Raw genomic sequence first — 26818 nt, forward strand, 5'->3', positions numbered from 1 at the left:
TGATGCTTTATTGTCTCCCTTCATGGAACACATTTTCCTTCATTTCTTTGTTTTTTTTTTTACTTCTCTTCGATGCTAAAACAAATGGACCTTTACATGATTATAAACTTGTAAAAGAATTTGAGTTTCCCATAAATTGATGCACTATTTCCTGTTTTGTCTCTCTATTGAGGGAAATTATGTAATTTATTTGCTGATTTACTGATCATTTTAGCCACCAAAATATCTTAACAACACTAAATAAAAAGCATCAATTTAAAGGGACTACAATTATTGTTCCGGGACAGTTCTATCCTTTTTAAAAACCTTTTTTTTCATTTCAACTCAGTTATTTTTAAGGGAGTTTTGAATTGAGTTGAACTGCTTTTTTTTTTCTTTAAATTGAGATCTCACTTGAAAACAATCAGCGAACGAAGAGCAAGTTTAAATACCTTCAGTAGAAATTGAAAGTTTCCACCTGAAAAAGACTAAAAATGATTTTCTCACAAATGGATCCTTGGCTACTTGTCAATGAACGAGATATACGTGTGTTTTGATCCTGCAGGTGACTGAGATTCGGTTTAAGAATCATTTTCTCTGTAGTCAGAACTGTCATGAAAGAAATTCACAAACCAAAAAAAAAACATTTGATGTATCCATGAATTCTTCACAATTTACACCTTTGAAAAACAAAAATGAAGCGATTAAAATAGTGTATTTAAATCTAACATGTGCCCCAAAATCTGATAATATTCTCAGCGATTTCAAAATCCATTTTGCCTTCAGTCCAGAGTGACACTGCTGACACACTGAAGCTGACCACTCGCTGCTGTCACCAGTAGAAACCTTTACTGCTGAGAACATTTTCCAGCTTGAGACAAACTTTATTTACATCCCGTCTGGTCGCGGACTGTCAGGATCTGAGCGACGGATAACTCCTGACACCAGCGTCCGACCTCGTGACCCAAACCCTCGCCGTGTGTGCTGCGGTGAGGCCTCCACCAGCATCCTCCTCAACAGGCCCAGGCCTGGAGGGGGAGGAGGGGCGTGGGTCGGTGAATTCCAGAGGGCGGGGCTGTCGGCTCCGGTGGGAGGAGACCGGCTTGTTGTCGTTTTATTCCTCCAACGTGTTTTCCCTCTTTTGCTCGGGAATAACCTCGGCAGGAATTCTGCGGCGGGGGGTCGTGCCGAGAAGATGGGAAGGGTCTCCAGACTTGTTGTTGATCCTCCGGAGGTCCGAGAGGAGCGTGTGTGAGGGTGACTCACGCGTGAGATGAAGAAAACTTTATTTGTCTGAGCGGTTTAAACGGCAGATGAAAGAGGGATGTGAGTCAGCGGGGAAGCAGTTCGCAACAACACCAGCTAACCAGGACCTGACCAGAGTCTAAACCAGCGAGTGGGAGGGGGGTGATGTGCGAATCCATGTACATGACTGTGTGTTCATGCAAATGTGTGAGTTCTATCAGGCCAGTGTGTGTATTTGGGATTCTGTGACCGGCTTCAGGTGAATCTTTACACCATATATGATTCGAGTGTCTGAGTCGGAGTGTGTGGTAGCTTTTTTAACATACAGCATGTATAATGTACAATGTCTCCAGCACACGCGTGAGGCCGTGGCTGTGTGTATCTGTGTGCCATAGATTTTGTATTTTCCTCACATTCATATGTTCAGAAAACAAGTGTGTATTTGTGTAAATGGCTGCATATACACAACTGCCTGAATTTGTTTTTTTTCCACACATAATTTGGTGCATATGTATCTAAATATTCACAAAAATATATTTGTGGATCTCACGTATACATTTGTGTAGAGTGGCAGTGTGTTTTTTTTAAGAGGGTGAGTTTGTGTGTAAGAGTAAATATCGATACGTGTTTTGATAAATAAGTGTGTGCTTTAGGTGTTTTGTTGTGTGATTGATTTTGTGTAGTTGTGTGCGCCTGAGTGAGAGCATCAGTGTGTGTGTGTGTGTGAGAATGTGGTGGACGTGTCAGGTTTTGGTAAATGTTTTAAACAGTGGTCACGGTAAACAACACTCCGTTTCATGGACAAAACAACACACGTCGGAGTGTGTGCTCCTCCAGTGTGGGCGAGTTGACCTGAAGTAACCCCAGACAGACTCCTCAAGACAAGTGAGTCATGTCTCAGGACGACTGACAGGAGGATCCGGACCAACATCAGTTTTCACTTGTGTTTTCCAGTCGCTCGCATTCCTGAGTCGTGAGTTCAGCGCTGCGCTGGTGCCCACTGAGATGAGGGGAAGGTAGCCGGTCGAACAGCCTCGCAACTTGAGCTGCACGGCCAGAACCGCCAAGTATGTACGCGGCGTTGAGTTGAGCCGAGGCTGTTGGTTTGAATCCCTAGAACGGATCTAGTCAGGGTCCCACCAGGAGACCCTGGACAGGAGTGGAGCAGACCACAACCCACTAAAGACATTGGATGGATGCAGAATATGGAGCCAATATATGAGACAGGTGGACTCACTGCAGTGTTACACTCCCCCATCAGACAACAATAATGAATATTGATCATTCATCTTTCACTTCAAGGTGTCACACAACACTAATGTAGTTCATAGAGTTTTCATCGTTAGTTTTGAATTCAAAACTAAATAGTTTTAAGGCTTGAGCAATAAAGCTCCTCTTACCTTTAGCGCTCAGATTCACTGCTTCACCTGCAAAACACATCCATTGTTAATAAAGCTTTATTTCTTCGACACAAACAAGAGTACCACAGTGAAAGAGAGTAAATGATGGAAAACCGAAAAAAAAAAATCCTCTGAAAAGTGATAAGAGATGAAAAGTTTATGACAAATATGATACGGAAAATGATTATTGCGTCAATATTATCAGCAAAAAAAAAGGCAAACTAAACCTAAAAATGTTTAATTTGCTATTCTGGTTTTCTTTTAAACAAACAACAAAAACATGTTAAAAATGTAAATGTGAAAAATTATCACACTCATCAATAGAAATCACAAAAAATAAAATAAAAATGAATAGCAAAAATAATCAGGTTTTCAACAAATATATATATATATATATATATGTATATATATATATATATATAGCTGAGATGATAAATCTCAAATTTATCAAAAGATTAATCGTGGGTGAACTTTGTTTCCCATGTTTTTTCATTCACCACTTCCAGGTGCACCACATCACACAACATGATGTCATCACCAAAACATCCATGTGACTAAATAAGATTGCGCTGATGAATGGAAAATTGAAGCTTAAAATCCAGGATTGAAGAACAAAAAAAAGACAGAGTTGGCTGAAGCTTTCCACTCCAATTCACTTCCACTCCTGCTTCAATTTCATCACTTCACGCGTCCAACATTAGCGACATTCACTGCTTTAATCGAGCCAACACAGTCTAAACATCACCAAAGACCTGATCTTCTCTGACATCACTGAGAGAGCGACAGGCTTCATGACAAGACCCGGTCAGCAGTTGCCCAAAACTGAACTACTGATGCAGGCGAGTGGATGAAACATGAGTTCAGATGCAGGTGAAACAGGTACATTTTATGCTGTTGTTAGACTCAGTGGGAGACTGTAGTCTGAGGAGGCAGTGATCCACTCTCTATCCAGTCCGGGAGAGAACAGTCCTGTACACATCACATGGATGAACTTCCTTCAGAGGTTTCAATAAGAGTGGAAGAACTCTGAGAGACAAGTATGTGGCTTGACACCTGAGCTAAAGGCCTGTTCTGATGCTGGGTCAAGTCTCACCAACATGGTTGAGGATTGTCACGGTGGGAAGCCACACAGCAGCTGGGTGACGGGGTGGATGTTACAGTCCTGTTACATCAGTTATCCGAACATACTCTCACACTTTGGAATGAAGGGTGAATCACTCTGGATACAAACTGCTAGCAGCTCAACTGTTTGACACAGTTTTACCAACAGTTTCAATGTAAAACGCTTTGCTAAATTAATTTTTCCGGTCAATGAACCACAAACAACAGACTTAATGAGAGAGGCTGTGGGCCACATTAATCTGATCAAGGGCCGCAAATGGCCCCTGGGCCAGTTTTTTTTAATCTACAAGGTTGTTAAAGACTTTACACAGCAATAATAATAAACCATTCTTCATGACAATAATGAGAGCACAGCAGAAACAGGGGATTGCTCCTGATGATGATACTTTATTACCAATAACTAGTAGTAGTTACTTTGTGGAGACAGAAACGTACCACGTTAAATAAAGTAGACCACATCTCAAGAAGATATTAAAGCCAGTCAATAACAGCATCAGAAACTATTACTGACTTGACTCCTTTTAGTTGCACTCATCATGAAAGAAAACTTGTGCTAAACCAAAGGGCTCAACAGAACAGCTCTCAAGGAAACACAACACTGCAGTATGCAGATCACTGCTAGGCTACTAACTATTGTAAATTCTATTTTAAAAATCTGCTTGCTTTCAGAAGCAACTAGAGAAAAAATATAAATACAGCTTTAGGGTTTTATTTTTTATTTACACCATAACATACCTCCTTTATTTATGTAATATTTGCAGACAAAAGTGGCAGATGTTGAGCTAAAAATAAACTATAATGAGGAACAACATAACGCTAAAAGTAAATGTAAAAAACTAGTAGCTACATTAAAACCAACCAAAACGATCATGAAATTAAGGTGATAAAATGACAGTTGAAGACAGATGAAGCGTGTGGTTGGATTCATGGTGAAGCACGTTTGAAACAATGGTTAAGAATCACAATTAAAATATAAGTACAGAAACATTTTCTGTTGAAGGCATCAATAACAATAATAGCAATATAGTAATATTAATGTCTGCAACATTAAAATGATGACGACTGTGTCTAAAGTTTATTGAGATGCCCATTTATTGTCGCGCTGAAAAAAAAATACTAGCAGTTGTGGCATAACTGGCAGCAACACTTGCTCATTGACTCGCTCATAATCCCTTCTTTATCATTCATTTCATTTAATAGTTCAATAGTATGATGTCAACTGTAATAACTGTAGTAACTTTGAACAAGATGAAAAGTCATTCTACGCTGTACAGCAGCAATAATAGCCTACGAAACACCACGGATTAGACCTAAATATTTACAGCACGGCCACACTTCCTTCAGGAAGTAGCGATCAATATGACAAGAAAAAGCAGTATTTGAAGTAAAAGCAGTGCTCCTCCAAACACGTTCATAATCTCACAATACATTCACATTGTAGCAACAACAAGCTCCACTGGTTGGCTACAGCGGTAGCATACTCTTACAGTAAAAACGTTTTACTAGAAGTGTAACACACAACCACAACAAATGGAGATTATTATTACTATTATGTTTCAACAGCTAAGACATTAGTAGCTTTAGCTTATAACAGCTAAATGACTGAACCTTAGTCTGACATGAACAAGCAGAAAAAATAATAAGGGTCACACTTTAGATTAGGGAACATTTATTACCGTAAATAAGGCACTTATTGGTCTGTGTATTTGCAGCATATTCACATGTACTGCACCATCATAAAGTACTTAATCATGTCTGGTTAATCTTGACTACATTACACCCAGCAATGGTCACCAAAGTTCACTGTAAACAGCACCATAATTCTGGATTATTAACTGTAAGTAAGATAAGTAATTTGTTTATTAATAGTTAATATGTGTTCCCCAATCAAAAGTGTCCGAGAAAATTGATAAAAGGTGTTATTAATTGTATTAATTTCCCCATGAATTTCCATTTCCCCCACAATTTTCTGTCATTCAATGTAGATAACTTGAGCTGATAATTTCAATTCTTGAAATGATTAATGCTCATTTTATTAGTATTTCTCTTCATTCAAAACAAATTAAATATACTGAATAAATGACGTATGTTTCAAAACTTCTCTGTTATGTTGACATTTCATTCAATATTTATGACTTACTTGTGTATAAAAAGAGAAAATATATATGAAACACATAATGCTAATAACACTTTTTCTCTGAATATTTCACCGACAAAAATGAAAGTTGAATTCAACTGAATACTATTTTCGACTGCCTTTTGGCTGGACGACCCCTTGAATTCCTATCACTGATAAAGGTGTTATTAATAGTCGGGTGGCTCATCCACACATGTGCCACTTCTATGTCCGCATCTATAGATACAAACACCGCGGTATCTTTAAATACCAAGTTGAAATCAGACCGCGATCCTGGTGGACGGTGGAAGGACCGTGTTGGGCACCGGTTGTTCTCACCCGGGACAGAAGTGAGTGACGAGGAGCGTGTAATTGACACGGTCACGTGGTGCGAGGAGGGGAACGGACGAATGAGAGCGCAGCAGAGGGAAGGAGCGAGAGACAGGGGAGAGAGAGAGACGAGGAGAGCAGTGCAGGGGCGCCGTGTGCTCGAGGAAGGATCGCGGGGAAGAGAGAGAGAGACATGACCAAAATATCTGAAGGCGCAAGGCACGGCGGACCATGCGAGCCGCACTGGTGAGCGCCGGGATCCAGGATGTCGGATTAATGGTGACCACCGCAGCCCGCGTTCGCACAGGAAGCTTCTCTATCGCAACTTGGGCGCTGAGGGTCGGCGGCGGGGAAACATGGCCGAAGGTTACGCCGCGTTTATTTACTACTCTTCCGTCTGTCCCCCTCCTCTAAATCAGGTGTCCCCCAGGAGCCGCCGCCGCATGCGCCCCCCACGTTTTCTGCTTCCCGGTCATTGTTGCGGAGCCGTGTGTGTGTGTGCGCGCGCGCGTGTGTGTGTGTACACCTGCACCCCTTTATGTTGGACCTCACGTCTGCTACATCTGTCACGACTGCAACACTAAAAAAGGCTTCTTAAACGGGACCTTTTTGGAGCGACCCTGAACTTCCCACGTGAGGGGAATCCCCCCTCCCCCTCCACGCGTCTTCACCAACTTTCCCCTATTCTGCTCGTCATGTTCTGGTTCTGGACGGGTCCTAACCGGGTCTTGTTGTGTTGCAGGAGGGCCGGGCAGAGACCCCGCCAAGTCCACCGAGCAGGAGGACCGGACTCGACCTCAGATCCAGTCCGGTTCGGGCTTCTGCAAGTGGTTCAACGTTCGGATGGGCTTCGGATTTATCTCAATGACCAGCAGCGAGGGGAGCCCCGTCGAGCCGCCTCTGGATGTTTTCGTCCACCAAGTAAGTTCGCAACAACTTGCGGTCACTCTTTTTTGAGGGGGGTTCCGGATGCTGAGCGTTGCCAAACGTCTTCCTGTTGGACCACGGGCTCGAACCGAACTGGGTTCTTTCCGAAGCCACATGCTCGATCGCCTCCCTTGTGCGGCCAAGTTCTCGTGCGGGTTCGAATGCTGGTGGTCGGTTGGCGATTGTGAAACGCGGGTTTCTATACGTGCAGAGGTTCCGGTTTTGAGCGAGGTCATGACCCAGAGAAGCTGTGTTTCATTTAGTCCTTGTTGTTGTTCAAGTGCCACAGACTCCCGCCGAGAACACGTTGTGATTTTGAGTGTTAAACTCACGTTTGTGTGCTCTTCCACAGTCACTTCCACATACACGGTGGGAGCAAAATCACGTGTTATTACTATGTAACTACCAGCCAGTTATGATTTATTCAGCTCCTACTAAAGTAAATAAGAACAATTAAAAACGTAACATTTAGAAACTACAATCTAAGAGCAAATTGTCTCAACATTTTCAGAGAAGTAAACAAAAAGGAAGGCCAGTTTAGAGTTACTAAAATAAGCCAGCCCAGTTACATGCTAACACATTTAGCATGTGTGACAACAGTGCAGCAGAAATATGTTTTTTTAGTGACACATAATTTCCATTTCCTTTTTTTAAGCACATTTTGCAGTGAAATGTTAAACAAGTTCAAACGTTAAATTAGCATCTTATTTCAACAACAATTATTATACAATTATTTACGTCAATGCAGCAACTTTTAGCTACATGGTAGCGTCTTTCAAAAAACGCCATGAGCTCACTATGTGATTTTATTTTAATTTGACAATTCATGCTGCCGCTAAACGCTTATCGAACTGTGATGCACAAAACATTGTGCTGTTAGCATGATGATTTACAGCTAATAAAGACTAGCTTTAAATAGCAATAAAATTAAAACCCTCTAAATTCCAGTTTGGTGTCTTAACAACAATAAACACATATTTATATCGTAATGGAATGATACAGCTACATTGTTGAAACTCATTTTCCGCTCACCATGACCCTGGCTGCTAGCTCAGACGTTAGCAAAGTACGGCCCGGGAGCCACACGCAGCCCTTTGCCTATATTATTGTGTCCCTCGTGAGGTCAGGGAAAACTATGAAAAGAAATTGCACTTTTTAAAAAAAAATATTAAGAAGTAACATAGTCACCATTTTCCCCCCAATTTACCGTCTATTTTTCATCATTCATTGCAGCTGCTAATTAAAATTCCTAAAATGATTAATGCTCATTTTATTAGTATTTCTTTTCACTCAAAACAAATAATATATTGAATAAATTATTTATTTAAAAATGTTTAAATGTTATCCAATATGTATGACTTATTTATATATAAAGAGGGAAAAAAATCTGTGTAATACAAATAACACTAATAATTTATCACAGACGAAAATAAATGTTAAATTCAGTTTAATAATCTTTTCTACTGCCTTTTGGCTCGACGACCCCTTGGTACATTCACAGTATGCAATGTGGCCCCTGAAGACATTTAATTGTCCACTCCTGTGCTGTATAAGATTTGCATCGTCTTCTGAACAGGAAACATGAACACGTTATTCATTGCAATTGATTGAGAATTGTGATCTAATGCCGAGCCATATGAACTTAAAGTGGGACGATTATTCCTCCTCAAGGGGGCGCTGCCTTAGGGATTTCCATCTTGTAGTTTTTGTGTTGAACTGGATGTTCTTGTCCATGTTGGACCTCCACGGTTCAAGCAATGTGACGCTTTGTTTGTCGAAACACTGGTCTTCCTGCTGCTGTGAAGAGACGATGCTGTCTTTAGCGGAATGGTTTTTGTGGCTTCTGATGGATTTTCTCATGTTATGGCTGGGCTGAGTGAAGCCACACAGTCCAGCCCTCAGTTAACCAGATAAATGGAAGATCTCTGCACAATATCAGGTTGTTTATTGCTCGCAAAGCTCTTTGATAGCGTGAACATGTGCTGCGAACGATAGAACAAAAACATTCTGTTTGATTGTACTACGCTGCTAAAGAGGTGTTCTGAATTATGAACAAAAAAGATCAGAATTTGGGCTATTTCTTTGCTTTACATTCATGTTTGTTTAAGACCTAACGCTACGTTAGCCCCTAAGGGCTAGCATAACTAGCCTCCTCAGTGCTAAGCTAGATAAATTGCTATTGCTGTGTGCTAACTGCTAGTTCATACAGAACATTTGCTGAACTGTTGCCAACGTATGTGAGCACATGCTACTACCAAGCTAAAATGCTAACATGCATAACCCCTGAATTGTTTACACAAACAAACTCCTCCAGTTCAATGGCTGTCTGAAGACGTTTATCTCTCCTAAATTGTTTTACGGCTGTTGTTGGATTATGGATTTTGGAAAAAAAACATAGTAATAGCTTCAAGTTAAGTTCAACATGATCTTATTTAGCTTTTTCTTTATTAGCATTTCTTTGGCCTGTTAATGATGAAAGTTGAAGCGATCACGAGGGGAATAGTTTTATGCTATATTATAGTCAGGGTGGAAGGATAAATATGTTTAGCTTGCGTGACAACAGCATAACAAAAATATGTTTTCTTAAGAGCACACAATTTCTGCTTCCTTTTTTTAAAAGGACATTTCACAGTGAAACATTGAATAACATTAAATTAGCATCTTAGTTAAACGTCATTCATAATAATTCATGAAGTTGAAGTGATCATGAGGAGAACAGTTTTATACTACTATAATCAGGTTTGAAGGAGAATTAAAGTAATGTTTGTAGATAGCGGTAGCCGATTATGTTACTGTGCACCAGCTGTTTTTCTTGAAAAGTTTTTTCTGCTATGGTGAGTTTACTGCAACTGATGGATTTTTACCAAACACCTTTTGAATTATTTACATAAAAGCAGCTCATTTTTTTTATTTAATTTAATCTCTTTTTTTTGTCAATATGTACCCTTTTAAATCGCAGTTCTTTTGTTTGTGTTTCGTGATATAAAACGTGTTTTACATGAGTGCCATAATTCAATCCCTCTAGTTGATGAGGATTTTATTTTTGTTACTGTCTTGCTGCATTTTAGCTTTTTGTTTCTCACTCCATCTGCCCTTTTCTTTCTGGGTTTTGTGCTGTTTGCCTCAGTGTTTGCTTGATTCGTTCAAGTGGATTTTAATTCTGGTTTTATGTAAAGCACTTGGTCTGAGCACTTAGGTGCTATACAAATTGATTGAATATTATTATTACTGTTAGCTGGCATCAGCCAAAACCACATTGCCAACGAATAGCTTTCCTGATTTGAGAGTATATTCAAAACATTGTAGTTGTTCAACTACTATCAATCACGACAATTACTATTTTATTAAATTAATTAATTTAGCCCATTTTACTCTCAGTAGTTGAGCCTGTTTTTGGAGTTTTATTTCATATTAATTTATATAAATTAGATTAACAGTTGTTGCTCTGGTGAAGACTAACACTTTATTCTGTAATTTTCTTAATAATCTTAGTATCCCTGACCTTGAATCTGTTATCATGATTATTATGTGTTTTGTACATAATAAATTATGTATTTTCAAATGTTTACTTGAGATAACTAAGATCAAACTCCTTCGTTTTTCAATTCTTTTATTCTTAAGTCACCTGATTATTCAAGTCTAGTGTAGAGGTGAGTTGAATACATTTTTAACACAAGTTATTACTAGAGTGTTCTACAATACTGTGCGAGTCCGACTTAGATATGGATCAGAGTTTTCGGACTAACTGGTGGCAGCTGTCCGATGGGCTGGTCGTCTCATCTGAATTCATCCACACGCTTGTGAAAAGTCACTTGATATCAGAAACATTTAACGTGATTTCAATATTCCACGTGACTCGCATACGGTGGCTGGATGATGAGCTCCTCTAATGCGATTCCTGCAGCCCATTACCATCGCTAGTGTCAAACAGCGTGTTCATTTGCACATATTTTTATGCATGCACTTGTTAAATCACTCGCTCATTTTCTCCCTGCCTCTGCTGGACGCCTGCAGCAACTCAGAGGAGGATGAGGAGGATGATGATGATGATGATGATGGATGCGTTATTGCTGCCGGGGGTCCAGGTTTTCGGCGCGCTATGTATATATGTGTGAAATGATTTTATTTTGGTAGCCGCACGGGCCGCTGTGCAAAGAAGAATGACCAGGAGCATGAGGACAGGAGGAACCTGAAGAGAGAAGCAGAGGGAGGAGGGGGGGTGGGGGATGTGGGGGAAAATAAGTGTGGGTGGTGCTGAGAGAGAAAGAGGCGGGGGGTGTTGCCGAGGAGGAAAACATGAGCCAGAGGTTGGAAAGAGGCGAGTAGTGGGAGGCACCGCAGGGAGGGTGTGTGTGTGTGTGTGTGTGTGAGTCAGCGAGCAGGAGGCCTCTTCATCAAGCGCTCCTATCTGATCACTTCCTCTAAGGAGGTGTGGGGGACTCACGTTTTCATGTAAAGCCTTTGAAGATGGAGCTGCCGACAGACTCACGTCAGTCACCGACAGCTTTCCCGGCACCACACGTCACAGTTCGGATCACATGACCACCTTCACAAGAGCCGCATTGTTTACTGAGGATAAAAATGAAATATGTAAGTTATGTAGAAGTGAGAAGATGAGAGACAGACATGCTTGAACTAGTGAGGGAAAAAAGAAATGTCTAAGAAATAGATGTTTTCTGTTGTTAAACATGTACAATAAAACAAAATAAAAATATTTAAAGGCATAAAAGAAAAGTTCTTAAAAATATGACTTTCTAAACTATCAATTTAAAAACATTAATTTAAGCAAAGATATTCACAAAAACAAAACATGTATTCCATATTTAATAGTCTAAATCATTGCGGGAAGAAGCGATATAGTCACCCTTGTGTCAGATTAAATTATGAAAACAAGTGAAGAGATTCAACGACAGTTCAGTAGGACAAAATGCTGTCACTCATCTAGCGTGCTCTCAACACCAAAATGATCCATACTGGTATTAATGTGAAGATGGCTCCTTGTTTAGCAAGTGATGTCAGTATTGAGTACATGTATAGAATATTTTAATGACTTTTATACAAGAGCGTCTACTGTTGCTGAGAAAAACCTGCTAATAAAACACATCTAGGGACCATAAACGAAGTTTTGAAGATCTGACTGCCTGCCCTTGATGCTCCCATGTCCTGGGTCTGACTCATGGTCTCCTCTAGTCCAAGCAACACGCTCGAGGATAACCGATTCCTAGCGTCACACCTGGCCCCGCCCTTACCTTTTTAAGAAGGTGGTCTTCAGGTAGTGGAAAGGTAACAATCATAGCTAGATGAAAGAGTTACGCTTTCACCATGAAGTTGGGGCTAAAGCCTCCCCGACCTCGACCATCGTGGTCTGTCAGTGTTGGACTCTTTACTATCTCTGTTTGCTCAAACTACCTGAGAGTGTTCCTGCATGTGAGAGTGCACACGAGTGTGCGTGAGCTCCCGCTGGGACCTGGGGGGTTGCTCTCTCCTCGGGCATTCTTTAAAAAGAGGAATTTCTTTAAAGACAAAAAGGCAGGAGGGTTGGGTAGTGTGAAGGGGTGTGTGGTGGTGAGCTGGGGGGCTGCTTGCCCTTTGTCGGTAATCAGTTTGAAATGTTGAACAGTTTGCGGTGGCTGTTATTCTCTCCAAACCGCCAGCGTGTGTGTTCAATTTTTGGAGCCCCCATATGGACGTGTGTGTGTTCCTGACACTCTCTTTTCAACCCCTAGGTTGTTGATGTCTACATGGGAACCTTTGTAAGATGTTGGAGGTTTTCGGAGTGTGTGTGTGTGCGCGTGCACAGGAGAGCGTGTGTTTTGTGTAGCGAGGTTAAAGTGGGCCCCTAGTGAGATTAACCTCTGGTCCGTGTCACCGTTTGGCATGCAGGCCCCACCCATCACTCTGCCTCCAGATAGCAAGTATCAGGCTTTGTCTCTCCTGCAGCCTCACTATCCCCCCACATCACCCCCTCCCTGCTCCTCTGCGCACCCCAAAAAATGCAAAAGGAAAAAAAAAAGTGGTCATGTGACTTCCTCTTCTAGGAGGTGGGAGGCTGAGACGAAAAGGTGGAAGGGTGGGAGGAGCCACTGCAACGGCTGTATCGAACAGGAATAAAAAGGGCTTAAAATACATGTATTTAAAAAAAAAAAATCTGGTCTTATCGACAAAATCTGAATAGGAAAATTGCAGCCAATAATACAGAAAAATATTTTAAAATAATTGCGAATTGAAACAAATTCCAACAAGATTTAAATAAAAATAAATTATTAAAATGTATTTGATTATAGCGTAAAAAAACAAGGTTCTATTTTTCATTTCTAGAAGTAAAATACATTATATTGTTCATAAAATAAATTAATAAACAAATAAAACTAAAAAATATATATATATATCGTGCATGTGTTTTGTTTTTACATAATTGTTTTTAAGTAACTGACCATATTATGTGATATATCGGTTTAATTTATTGTTCAAACGCTACACAGTCCTATCAGATATACTTCTTTTTAGAAAAATATCGTACAAATGCATTCTGTAAAACACATTAAAATCCATACATAATAATATACTTACATCAAATGTAGTCAAGAATTGAACAGGTCACTTGAGAAAATAAAAATATAAAGAACACAATCTACAATGTTGATAATATAATTATCAGACAGTAGTTTTTATCCACCAAAAAAAAAATTCATGTTTATTCCATTGATTTATTGATTTATTTACTTGTGTTTTCAAACTACAAGAACATATAGATAAGAAAAACTACTTTTGTAAGGCAGGAAAAGTATGTACACGCAAAATAAAAGTTTATAAGATGAGTATATCTAGATGAATGATACAATATCACTGAGTGTTGAAGAAGAAAGAAGTAGTCAAGAATTTGTTTGGGAATAAAAGTCAATAAAACAAAGAAATTCTAAGTTTTTTTTCATGGCTCTCCTGTATTCCAGTCTGGCCATCTCAGCTGTTGGTGCACAGCTGCAGGTGTGTTTCTGTCATGGCAGGATGCGAGGCATCAATAATAAGCAAGTGTTACTCATTGAATTGGACCGATCCCTCAATAAAGAGTCTTTGTGTTCCGTCAGCGCCACCTGGGCCCGGTTCATTTCCTCTCTCAGCCTGATAAATGTAGTGAGATGATCTAGTGCTTCCTCCTCTGGATCAAATATTGGCCCCCGTCGTCATCATCGCGCTGGACGCAGTTAATTTGAGGCTGGGGAAACATGAAGGCTTTTAAGTGTTTGATGGGGCTGGCGGGTTCAAAGGTCAGGGCTGCTAATGACAACGTGTTGAGGAGGGTTGGCGTGTCAGCGTCACAAGTGCAGCTCTGTCGGTGGTTTTCACTCCTGCCTGTGTTTCCTCGCGCTCTCCCTCCCGCTCCTCTTTCTTCTCCGGCTTTATGTGCATCCTGTTGCCATCCGTCCATCAGAACTGATCTGGGCCAGCTTTGTCCACTTAGCATTTCCTGTGTGTAAAATCCTGCTTAATGGTACCGGCCACATGGCGACTGCCATCTCCCGAACTCCTTCCCTTTTAGAGCGGCGCGCGGCTCCACGTGGGCCACCTCCGATTCAAAGCATCCCATAATTAGCCCCTCCGTGGCTGGTGGTCACTGCGGGGAGAGCGAGCGAGACGCTGGAGAGGGAGGTCGGGTCTGTGGCGCTCTGTTCAGTGCAGACCCATCACATGGCAGCTTCCTGTATCGATTGCTGGGTCTGGCGGTGGCGAGGACCCGGCTGATGAAAAGGAGGTTATTTCTATCCAGGATGTTGGTGTGGATCGATCGCAGGCTGCTTCCTACACACTCGGGGAAACACACACGCGGCTTCTTGTTCAGAAGTGTGTGACCTGCCTCCTACCCCGACAAGGTCAAGACAAGGATGCTTCCTCCACATGCATGGAACACTTCTGAGTGCACGTTTGCCTTTTCAGTGGTTCTTCACTCTGGAGTTTGTCTTGGCTTTCTGTTAGTCTTTACACGGTGGAGAATGTCATCCATCTCTGGGCACTGCGATTATGACCGCTCACCTCCTCTTTATTTCGCCAATAAATGAGGCAGAAGATAGCCTTTAATAACAATGACATTTTTGGGTGTAACTTCACGTTTTCTGGGGATTCTTGAATGCAATAAATTGTGAAATAAAGATGGTTGCAAGTGTTAAAAAATGTTTTTCTGAAATATATTTTAATGCTATCTGATCTTTAAAAAAGTATTTTACTGAACAACACCTGAAATGATCCCATGGATTTTGCATCCCGTCGCAGTGTTTGGATGGATGACACTGGGTGGTGATTGGCTCGTTGCTACATCAATGAGCTCAGTGATCGTTGCATTTGGCCTAGTGTAGAGTGGAGCACTGAAGCAAAGCACGAGCTGAAAACATTTACTGTCGTAGAGTGAAACTTCAGGGTTTCCGCCAACGAACGTGTAACACCGTGCTTACACGAGATCCACCACACTTTCATAAAAATGGTCTCTTTTTACCAATGAAATATCACGCAAAAGAAACATATTTAAACAAAGTGGAAACAGCAAATGAAACTGATAACACATTATCGGTAAAACACACAAAAAAACACACTTTTTGGCGTGTTTTTTTATGTAAATATCCTGAAAGAATGACTGACATCCATTGCTCGGGCCACGTGAGGACGGCTGCAGACTGGAGAGAAGTCTACTACTCCTGGTTAAACATCTAGCATTTTTATTTTTACCAACTTTGGTTACCACACATTAAAACATTCCCCCCTTCTCTGTCTCTGCCACTGTTTTAAAAAGTCCTGGGGCAAACCCTGAACTCCTCAACATGTGAAGTGAAGGCAGAGCGTTTATTAATGTCTATAACTGCGTCCTAACAGAGTAAATATATTGGACTGATTTACCCTCAGCTTTGGGCTAATCCTCCTGAGGGTGCTGCCACACTGGAAGTCATGGAAAGAGCTGAGCAATGTGTTGCTATTTTTTTTTTGTATGGTTGAATTGTTTATGTACCAATAGCTGCAACATATTCTGGGTTCTTGTTGCACATTTGAAGGGTGATTCGTTGTTGCAACACATTAAAGTCTTTCATAAATACAGGTTCTTGATTGAATAATTTAAGACTGAGCAAGGTGGTTTTATTTTTGGGCTTGAGTTTAAATGACAGTAACTCTGGGTTGGTGTGAGGAGGGCTGGTGTGGTCCTCCCATCGGGCAGGGGGGGGTGCTGCGATGGTCACACCGCTGACCCCCAGATTTCTGCCGCTGACCTGAGGGGCTCTTGATTAAATGGGGGTTTTGTTCCCGGACTCCCCCTACCAAGTCCAAACCACTGATCAGAAGTTGCTCCTCCATTGGAGCTGAACAGAATGCACTGGAGGCATTTCCACGAATCTCCACCCTCCCCTCTTTCCCATCCTCTTCCTCCCTCTCACATTTCCCCACCCCTGCTTCAGGCCACTCCCTCGTCCTGAGCCACTCACTGACGTTCCCTCACTGCCTGTCCCGGTCCGTGCCCTTTCTTGACCTCGGTGCGTAAACTGAAACGGGTCAGGACGCCGACAGGTCGCTGGAGAAGCAGCGGCTCGGGTTGCAGCTTCTGATTCTTGAACTGTGTTTGTTTTCCACTCTGACCACACGAATCCTGGTCGGTCCGACATCATTGAAATTTGGGGATCAAGTTACAAACACTAAGTTTCATCATATAAAAGATGTTAACGCAAATTATGTGGCAGTTAAGACTTGTAATTTTTTTCTTTAATCTTCACAAACCATTGCAGAAATGTAGAAAAATGTTAAACATTTTTTAATTTATTTAGCTGTTAAATATAGTCATTATTTTGAGAAAACAATGTGAGAGACGTGATATATGAAAGGTATCTTAATGAAGAAGAAGGAACAATTTAAATCCACTGGTTTTATGAGATAGACAGACAACCTCAAACCAATGGATAATTCAGTCATCAATATTTTTGATCTCTGGAAGGAAAGTGAAATGTGTGCCCTTAAAATATTTAATGAGAAACACATTTTTAAGTATTATTTATGCATTTTAAACAATGAAACTCAAGTCTAAAAAGTAAGTCAAAATGAGCAAAAGTGACCAAAAACCTGAAGTTAAAAAACAATGTTACTGTTGTTGAAAACGTATCTTTGTGAAGAGGAATGGAATAAATCCATTTAATTTGAAAACATCTGTTTTTTGATGCAAACATTTTTTTTAAATGTATAAGTAACAATAACTACAAAGTACATATTTGGAATTATATGCTCATAATCGTCATAAGAATTTTCAATAGTGAGAACATGAAAGAAAAAGGTTGCTATCTAAAAAAGCAAGAAGTTGATATAAATGGAAAACACCTCATATTTAAGGCCTTCTTTTGTGGTGACAGGAAAAAGAGAAAAATGCAGGACAGTCCATTGTGAGCTACTTTATTTGGAGGAATGATAAAAGTCTGCTCTGGTCAAGTAGATTAAATTATTGATTTCTTTCAATTCAAAAGAAGAAATTTAACAAATAAATGGATATAGAGACCAATAATTTAAATAGTAACACAAGTTTTGTTTACAAATACAAAAAAATATAAATATTAAGAGTACTCTAAAGGTTGAATGGAATTCATAATAATAATAATAACAATACCGATAAGAGTGAATAGTGAATAATCTTTAATAGAAGCTTACATGCCTTTGCTCACTGGATTGCTACTAATAAAGCTAAGTAAGTTAGGAGAAAATAAACATAATAACAATTAAATAATTAAAAGCATCAACAATAAATAAATAAATAGATAAAAAGTAAATAATGTGACAAAATGTTGAATTTGATTTATGAAACACACCATAACATTAAAATGATAACTGAGAGACCGTGACCATGCACTGCAAATTAAACCTTGTAACAAGAAAACGACATAGGAAGAAAAATGTTGTAAAATGATAGCTTTCAATAAATATGAGTAAGGACACAAACATAACTATAGAGCAGGTAGTTAGAGTGGAAAGAAACACTTAGAATTTGACTTTTGGACAAATTAAAGACAAACAATCAAACAATAAAATATATAATTGATAAATTATTACTCCAGATAAAGCATTTCAAAATCGCATGCTGAAAAAAAGGTCTAGTATTCTTGTTGACTGAATAACGTTTTAAAACATGTCCAATATTTAAAGAAACACTGTCCTCCACCTCCACCTATCTAGATCATCCTGTAGTGGCTCCTGTCCTCTCATGTCCATCCTTCACAAAGTCTCACTTTTTTCTGGGTTTCATCTCCAACATTTTTTGTCCAATATGAACCAATTGATTACCAATCATTGCGTTCAGAAAATAAGAATCAGAATGATAAAATGGCCAAACTGATATGCATTAAAGCAATGCAGAGTTTATGTTAGGAAAAATACAGTTTGAAAAGGCTAAAATAATACTAACAATTCATATTACAATAATGCAAAACTGAATGAATAAATAAACAATTCTATTAATCAGAGGAGACTTTTGCTGAAAACCTACATAACTTCATACAAGTCCTACTTTTTAGTCGAAATATGAGATAAAGACCAGATATCAAGAGAATAAACTGAGAGGCCGTGACCATTCACTGCTTATTAAACCTCGTAACAAGAAAACCACATAGGAAGAAAAATGTTGTAAAATGATAACTTTCAATAAATAAGAGTAAGGACAGAAAACTTTACTATAGAGCAGAGAGATAGAGAGAAACACTTATAATTTGATTTTTGGACAAATTAAAGACAAATAAACAATTCAAAAATCACATTATCACTAGTATTATTATTTTAAGAAACATTGCATAAATGTGAGGATCATTATTGCATACTTCTTGAGATATTTTTCAGCTTTTATTTCAATGAAATGCCTACAGGGGCTCCAAGAACACTATGTGACACAGTGTAAAAGCAAGAAATGCACACATTTTCTCTGAAAGTCCACAAATATAAGTCAGTAAAATCCCTTTTTGACATGATGGCTCAGAAATGCCCCAAAGGAGGCGTCCAGGTGTGAGCCCAGGTCAGGCCTGGTGAGGATTTGGTTGGGACTCGTGTTGCATTAATGAATAATAATAAGGGAGAATATAAGTGCTGAGACACCGACATCTCAGGATAAAGAAGCAGCAGGTGTGTAATTCAGAACCAACCAGGTCATGTGGTTTCCTCACCGCGCCACTAACGTCTCAACATTAACCTGGAGAGCAGCGGCAGGAGAGGAAGAGGAAGTGTTGTGAGAGTGAAAGTGCCTGTCGCCAGTTGGCACGTTTTTATCTTTTTTGTTCTTCTCAAACAGCCTGCAGTGACTCAGCGTCCTCGCTCCTGATCTCCTTCATTAAGTCAGTTTGTTTGTTTAACGGCTCTTCTGCTTATTTCCCGCACTGCCGCTCGTCCTTCCTCCCAGCCAAATTCGATACTTAAACACCTGCACTCGACGGGTCCTTCATCACCAACCGAGCTGCAGACTCTCACTCTCAACACCGGCTGCCTGAGGAAGCCTGCACGAGCTGCGACGCTCTGCAGGACTAACAATGCTCAGGAAATAAGTGCTAGAGAGCTGAACTCAAATGCTGGTTTGATCAATTGTGTTGCACTTGCACACACACAGAGATACACAGCGCATCAGAGGAGGAGATGCCAAGACTGTGACACACAAATATCTTAACTGACAGCAGCATTCAGCCCCGTGTTATTGCAACCAACATGATTTGACATTCAAATTGCTGAATCTCCTTGAAAGTTCATTTTAAAAAACACTGCAGTGGCCTCCAGGACCAGACTCTCTAAATCACTAGCGCACACATCGATTGTTACAAAACCTTCGCAGTGCTTCAACAACTGAAATCTAGTTTTTCTGTTATTATTGTCAGTAGTAGTATTGTTCAGTAGAACAGAGCTCAAGTGTTACAATGAACAAATGATGGAAGCATGTAAATAAAAACAAATTAATTTTATTTATTAAATAATTAATTCAAAATAAGACTGAATTTAGGATGAACAATAGAATAATTGTCAACAAAAATCCTCAGCAAATGATAAAAAATGATTCAAGTTTTGTGGCAAATGTTCCTCGAGAAAAAAAAAAACGAAAAAAACGAATGAACTGAAGGAAACACTTTTCAATAATTAAATGAGCAGTTACTGTATGAAAGTGACAACTGAATCAACTGATGTAAATCCACAATCTGACATGTATCTCTGTAATACAGGCCTTTCACTACTCGGGTCCTGCCACACCGAGTCCTCCACCTCCACCTATCTTGATCATCATGTAGTGACGCCTGTCCTCTCCATGTCCATCCTTTACTTAGTCTCACCTTTTCCTGGGTTTCATCTACAACATTTTTTTCCAATATGAACCAATTGAGAATCACTCACTACTCTCAGAAAAACATTCTGAATGATAAAATGACCAAAATGAATACATTAATAAATATATACATAAAAGCAATGAGTTTATGTGAGGAAAAATACAGTTTGAAAAAGCTCAAAAAATAATATATATATTGAGCATATACATATATATATAGCAATAATGCAAAATGGAATGAATAAATAAATAATTCTATTAATCACAGGTGGCTTTAGCTGAAAACCTACATAACTTAATACAATTTAGTTTAGTTTAGTCGAAATATGAGTTGAAAGACATAGATAGATATAAAGATATAAAGACAATAAAATATATAGTTTACCAAATCTTCGCAAGATAGGCAGCTTTTAATCAATTGTTAAATTTGGGACAGAAAAAAGGAACAATTAAAACAATTTTATATAATAAGAAATCAACGGTGAACTGAGGCTTTTTAAAAGTATGTTAAGTGTGTATGCATAATACAAGTCACGTAAGAGAAATTAAAAGCATCTGTGTGGTTGGAGACCATCTGGGAGTCCCTGATGTTGGGCTGTCTGAATCAAAGACTGAATCCAAATTCACTAATAAAATGAAATCCATTCATTCATTTTCACCAGTGATTCCTTTCACGGGGGCCTTTTATGGTTGACTGGACCCAGTTATTGTGGGTGGGGGCCAGGGGCCATTGTGGACCAGTGCATCACAGAGCAGATCTAAACAGACCATCTCACAGACACACCCGCACCAACGGACAATTCACAGTCTTCAGTTCAGCTCTATGTTTTTGGACTGTGGGAGGAAACCAGAGTGCCTAGGGTTGCCACAGATTTAAGCAACAAAAAGCCAAATAATTCATGATAATATGGCGGAACTGTGCTCTCTCAACTCTCTCACTCTCTCAATGGCTTCCTGTCGCAGCGCTCAACACACTAGTCGGAGATAAGCACGGAGGAGTTTGGCTCCATCTTCACGCTTGGCTCATTTGTTCCTACACATGTGTCTCAGCAGCGTTCACAGGTTGCCCGCGTGTTATTTATAGGCCTGCATGTATAGTAGGTTGTAGGTTCAGTGTGGGTGTGTGTTTACCTACGCTGAGATCTGCAGGGCGGCTGCGGCTCCATGAAGGTCAGCGATGCACAACCTCAGCAGCTTGCGATCTGAAAGATAAAGGGAGAAAAGGTTTCAATATTTTTACATGCATTAAGATGGACGACAATGAGAGCAACGTGTCTGTGTTGAATAGGAAGTGGCGCGTCTGCGTAAAGCAGATAAAAAGCAAGGTCGCTCCAGCTAAACCGTCGTGGCACTTACAATCCTCCATCTTTACTGTGCCTCCCCTCTCACAGTCGATGTTGTCAGCTTCTCCCCTCACCTCCTTTTGTTTGCTCCCACTCGGGCAACTGTTCAATTTGAAGGTGTTAAATTGGCTCTGATGGGCTGGAGCTTTTATCAATGCCGCGCTCCACGGGCGGAAAGTTAATGGCCTCAAATTGTTTGAGGCGAGAAAAATGGCCTTAATTTGTCCGTCTACGTTTTACCTGTCAATTAAAGCTCAGCCGGGTGTGACCACCGGAGGAGTGTGGGGACCGCAGCTGACGCGAAGTGTCTCTGTTGGAAAGGCGAACGGCTCCTCGCTGATTAAATGTCATTTGAATCAGCTTTGAACTTTTGCTTCTCTTTAAGAGTTTAATTAAGATAAACAGCCCTTTAAATGGGAGCGGAATTCCAAATCAGGAGCGATGATGACAGAAACAGCTTCACCAGGACGCGTCATTTAACCTCCGTCCAGGACTAATTATTCTGTCATGTGCTGGAATCTGCATCTCATCAGCATGAGAAAGTTCCTCCTCTCACTCGAGTCAACTTCACAGCCATCGTCATTTCTGACCTTATTTACTTAAGGGAGTAAAAGTACTGTAATCCAAGCTGCTATGGAGAGGTTGAAGATTAAAACTAGATTTGTTTGTTGACCCACAGACTTGGCAAAAGCAGTAAAGGCACTGACACTGACTGTTTGTCAGTAGATTAGCTTTTAGTTGCTGTTATATTTAACTGCAAGAGGAGGAACCGAGGATATCCTGTATGACTAATATTTACCTCCAATACACAACAGTGAATTATTCATTGATGATCAAATGCTAAACTAATTCTTCATGTATTCTTTTTGCCTCACTGTCATATATTTTCAATGGTGTGCAACAGGAGAATTTTCATGAAAACGTTTCATGAACGCACAGCTACCTCTATCATCGATCGCCATTTTGAGATGTGACAACAGTGCTGCTAACAGCAGAAAGAAAAGGCTATTAAGTGAGAGGACCTCCTGCGTTACAGACCTGATCTGTCACCCATTTTCATTTTTTTGGGGGGGCGGGGGGGTTATTTACTATGCTATTGTTTGCACTCAACACTTTCTCTTTATCTCCTGAAATATCTGTTCATCTCATGGCTTGAGGCGATGGTCAGCAGCTAAACAGATACTCTCTTTTGTTCCCTGAAGAGCAAACTGGTGATGGAGGGCTTCCGCAGCTTAAAGGAAGGAGAGCAGGTGGAGTTCACCTACAAGAAGTCCTCTAAAGGCCTGGAGTCCCTGAGGGTGACCGGGCCTGGCGGGGGACCTTGTGCAGGCAGCGAGCGGAGACCAAAAGGGAAGGTCCTGCTCCAAAAGCGCAAACCAAAAGGAGACCGGTGAGTGCTGAAAATGTTGACGTCTGTGTTGACTGTAATTGAGTAATGCTTAGGCGAAGGTTCAGGTTTTATTGCCGCTGGTTACTGTCAGAGGGCACAGCTGCAGTGGAAGCCGACATATGTTGAATGTATGTCTCGCTGCTGTGAGCTATTTCTGAGTGGGCTGACATTGATTAAATCTATTCAACCTGCACAAGCACATACATGCCTGTTGCCATGGTTATGGCGAACCATAATAAGGGATTGGCGGCTGCCGTGTCTCCACTTTAAATGAAATTGCCAGCTTTCACGTTACACACAGAGTCGAGGTATTGCGTTCAGAACATTCAGAAGAGACTCGAGCCTTTTCAAGTGACATGTTCTTGTTGACTGGATCACAATTTTGGTTGTAATTTAAGTAACCTAATACATGGCAGTGTGAAAGAATTAAAGAACTGTATCTTTATTTTGCCATTTCAAATGGTCAAATTGTGATAAGATAAGAATCTAAATTTACAAGAATTAAATCATAGTTGATCCAGTCTTTCCTCTATTTCATTTCTTTGCGGCTAGTTTTGCATCGATGGAGAGAGTGCGGCCAAGGTGAACAAATATAGAAAATGGCCGTCCGTTGTGAGCCTCGAAGCACGGTCACGAGTGAGAGTCTGGCAGAGATGAATGAAAGTGGAGAACTTTCAGGAAAAGCTCACCCAGGTTTCAATGAAGACTTCTCCTTTACTACTTAAAAATAGTTGCATCACAGATGCTTTTCAGGCTTTTAAAAAGAAAAATCACCAAATAATACTGAGCAAATGGCTAAAATAGACTTGTGATTTGCACTGGCTCCTCCACCTGTCGGGGCTATCGCATGACTGGACCTGGCACCGTCTTGATCTGAGGTGTGAAAATTAAACCATTTCTTATAAAGGATAGCGTCGCCCTGCTGAATAATACAGCAGATCTAGGATACTTGATACACTGTTGGTTAGGTCAAGTGTCTGCCAACAAGGTGGTACAATTTGGGTTCAGGAGAGGTGAGTGGACGTCTGAGGCGATGGAAGCTGCCCTGCGCTGACCTCTGCTGGGCATTTGGTAGAACTGCAAGCTACTGCTCTGTTTTCGGTTTAGATTTTCCATAAAACTTGGGATGAACATACGCTTCTGAAGCTGCTCTCAACATGTATATTTGACTATTTTTACTTTGTGTATTTACTAAAATGATTTCTAAAAATTCGGGACAAGTCGACATAAAAACAAACGTTTACCTCACTGCTGCAACAAGTCCTTTACCAGCACACATCACTTTGTTTCAGAAGGTCCTAGATTATGTACTTCATGTTTCAAATCTAGCAAGACTTCTGAAACCAACCGTATGAAACGCCTTTAATGTCTTTAAAACAGTATCCTGCTTTTGGGTGACACTGAGATCTGATCTATTTACAAGAACCACATTCAGCAAAATGTGTTGCGTTACAGAATACTAGAACTTCTGTATACTTTAACACATATTTCATGTTATGCAATATTCATATAATATCACATTTCAAGTTGGACCAAAGTCACACTTACTTACATTTAAAAGAGCCACTTTCTCTCCTGATACCTGCTGCGTTTGTTGACAAACGTGTCGGCGGAAGTAGCATCATTAGCTTTAGCCGGCTGGAGTTTTCATCAACTGGATAGAACTCGTCGACGGGATTAACACAGTCGAAAAGAAACGCTACAGTCGGGTAGAAACATTTCGCTGCTCTTGTGCTCTTTCTCAAATTTAATAATTTAATAACAAGCGTGACGTAGTGCAGCCATATTCTGCGTGCTCTGCTGCCACCTAGTGGTCAATTGTGTGACAGCAGCTTTGCGACAGGCGCAAACAGGATGGAATTATTTGTATTTTTCTATAGTTTGAACAGGGAATAAAACGTGACCTACTAGATTAGGGATGAACAAGAAAATGTTAATTTATCTGGAATTAAACGACTAAATTACCAAGCCGCGACAAACACAATTCAATGAGATTCATTTTAGTGAGGGCTCAGCTGAAAAACGTCTATGCTCCTGATATTAAAGTATAAGAATACACTAAGCATTAAATTGTCCACGATAGAAACCGATCACTGCTGAAAAGATTTGATTTAATAGATCAGGAAATCTATATTTCCTCCTCAGCATTTGCCTCCACAACACAGCCATAAAACCAGTCGTTTCAATGATAGTTTTCAAAATTTTAATTGAGTTTAAGTTGAGTCAAAGTTGCCCCTAAAGCTCCTCTAATGTCAGACTTTCTCCTCTGCAGCTGTTATAACTGTGGAGGTCTGGACCACCATGCCAAGGAATGTGGCCTGCCACCGCAGCCAAAGAAATGCCACTACTGCCAGAGCATCACGCACATGGTGGCTCAGTGTCCCCACAAGACGCTGTCGCCCACCGCCGGCTCTCAGGAACACGCCTCCAGCCCGGGGGCGGGACCCTACCTCTACCCTCCAGAGGAGGAGGAGCAGCGCTCCGGCTCCTCTCCTCTGGAGGGCTCCTCCTCCTCCCCTGAAGAGCCTCACAGTCACCACGGCCCTCGGTCCCGGAGGTGGAGGAAATCCTAAAAAAGAAAACGGCCCACGGAGGTGAACCTGTCGCTGTTTCACTTCAGTCAAGGATACCTGAAGCCCCTCCACTCCTTTCATCTACCTCGCACCTGTGATCAAAATGGGAGGTCTTTATTTTTCAGTATTTTCTTCGTTTCATTTTTGTCAAACCACCGCAGCTATGGCAACGAACAACGGGGTACGGACGTGCGTGAATGTGTGACTGACATCAGGTGCAGCTGCAGGGAATTTTCTTGCTTCAATTAGTGCAGCTCGACTTGGTGGACCTATATTCTTTTTTATACCTGTGTGTCGCATTTATATTGTATAAGTCATTCCAGAAATCACATCCAGGCATCCTCTTAGCGCACATGGTAGCTACTACATGAGAAGGATTAACCTCTTAAAAGCTCGAGCCGCAGGACTGTTAGCTTCTGAAGACCTTCAGGGAAACGTTAAGGATTCCAGAGGGAATTACTGAAGAAATAATGAGCTGCTAAAACATCCTCTAATGTCTTGAAAACCACACAACCTCTCCGGCTACTGCCACTGTGCGATTCCTTCCATCCACTCGTGTATTTATGTATTTAAGGAGGACAGAAGAGGCTTACACAAGCGCACACCGAGCTCCCTGAGTTCTCGCTGAATCACAACTACACAGAGCCAAACTTATGAGCGGAACACTGAGGTTGGATCTCAACTATTGATCCTTCATTGAACGTTTTTATTGGTAAATCATGCTCCAAATGAGGAAAGGACACGGTCATTTAGAAGGTCACAACGAAACAACCTTCGCATCACGTTATTAACCCTTTGGTAAGCTATTCTTAGAAAGTATCTTATTTTAAATCCAAGTAGAAAACACAAGTACCTCTTAGTCTAAATAACACAACGGTTTAAATAATCATAGTCCTTAATATATACATGTAATATCATGTGATATAAATGAAATTCTATTAATGTTAAGTTAAGCATATCTAAGGATTTAGTGCTAAGGTAGACCTGTATATAAGCCTTTATTTAACTCTTTAACTACTTGACTACACACCGCCTGAAGCCTGATTTACACTGCACGACTGGAGGCGTGACAGATGATGACATCACATAT

The 26818-nt window shown here is 40.5% G+C and overlaps 1 protein-coding gene and 1 long non-coding RNA gene across 3 annotated transcripts; one reads left to right on the forward strand and one right to left on the reverse strand.

Annotated features, from left to right (window-relative positions):
• Positions 1–729: 729 nt before the first annotated feature.
• On the reverse strand, positions 730–24858 carry LOC128768377 (uncharacterized). Of its 2 annotated transcripts, XR_008416237.1 has the most exons (5): positions 24708–24858; positions 21558–21624; positions 11564–11688; positions 2625–2651; positions 730–1272 (listed from the first exon to the last, which is right to left on the reverse strand). It is a non-coding gene; the product is annotated as an uncharacterized LOC128768377 (long non-coding RNA). The 2 variants fall into 2 exon arrangements; XR_008416238.1 differs by lacking the exons at positions 730–1272; positions 2625–2651 and adding an exon at positions 8625–8916.
• lin28b (lin-28 homolog B (C. elegans)) lies at positions 6549–25728 on the forward strand. The gene is made up of 4 exons (XM_053881222.1): positions 6549–6558; positions 6935–7113; positions 22968–23155; positions 25428–25728. The coding sequence occupies exons 1-4, from the start codon at positions 6549–6551 to the stop codon at positions 25726–25728; spliced, it is 678 nt and encodes a 225-aa protein (XP_053737197.1).
• Positions 25729–26818: the final 1090 nt, after the last annotated feature.

This window comes from Synchiropus splendidus, chromosome 12 (genome assembly GCF_027744825.2).
Source record: "Synchiropus splendidus isolate RoL2022-P1 chromosome 12, RoL_Sspl_1.0, whole genome shotgun sequence".
Lineage (NCBI taxonomy): Eukaryota > Metazoa > Chordata > Actinopteri > Syngnathiformes > Callionymidae > Synchiropus > Synchiropus splendidus.

Excerpts from the sequence above, each read along its gene's own strand:
- lin28b (XM_053881222.1), top strand. Across the intron at positions 7,114-22,967 it reads TGGATGTTTTCGTCCACCAA|AGCAAACTGGTGATGGAGGG; the intron begins GTAAGTTCGCAA and ends TGTTCCCTGAAG. Across the intron at positions 23,156-25,427 it reads CGCAAACCAAAAGGAGACCG|CTGTTATAACTGTGGAGGTC; the intron begins GTGAGTGCTGAA and ends TCTCCTCTGCAG.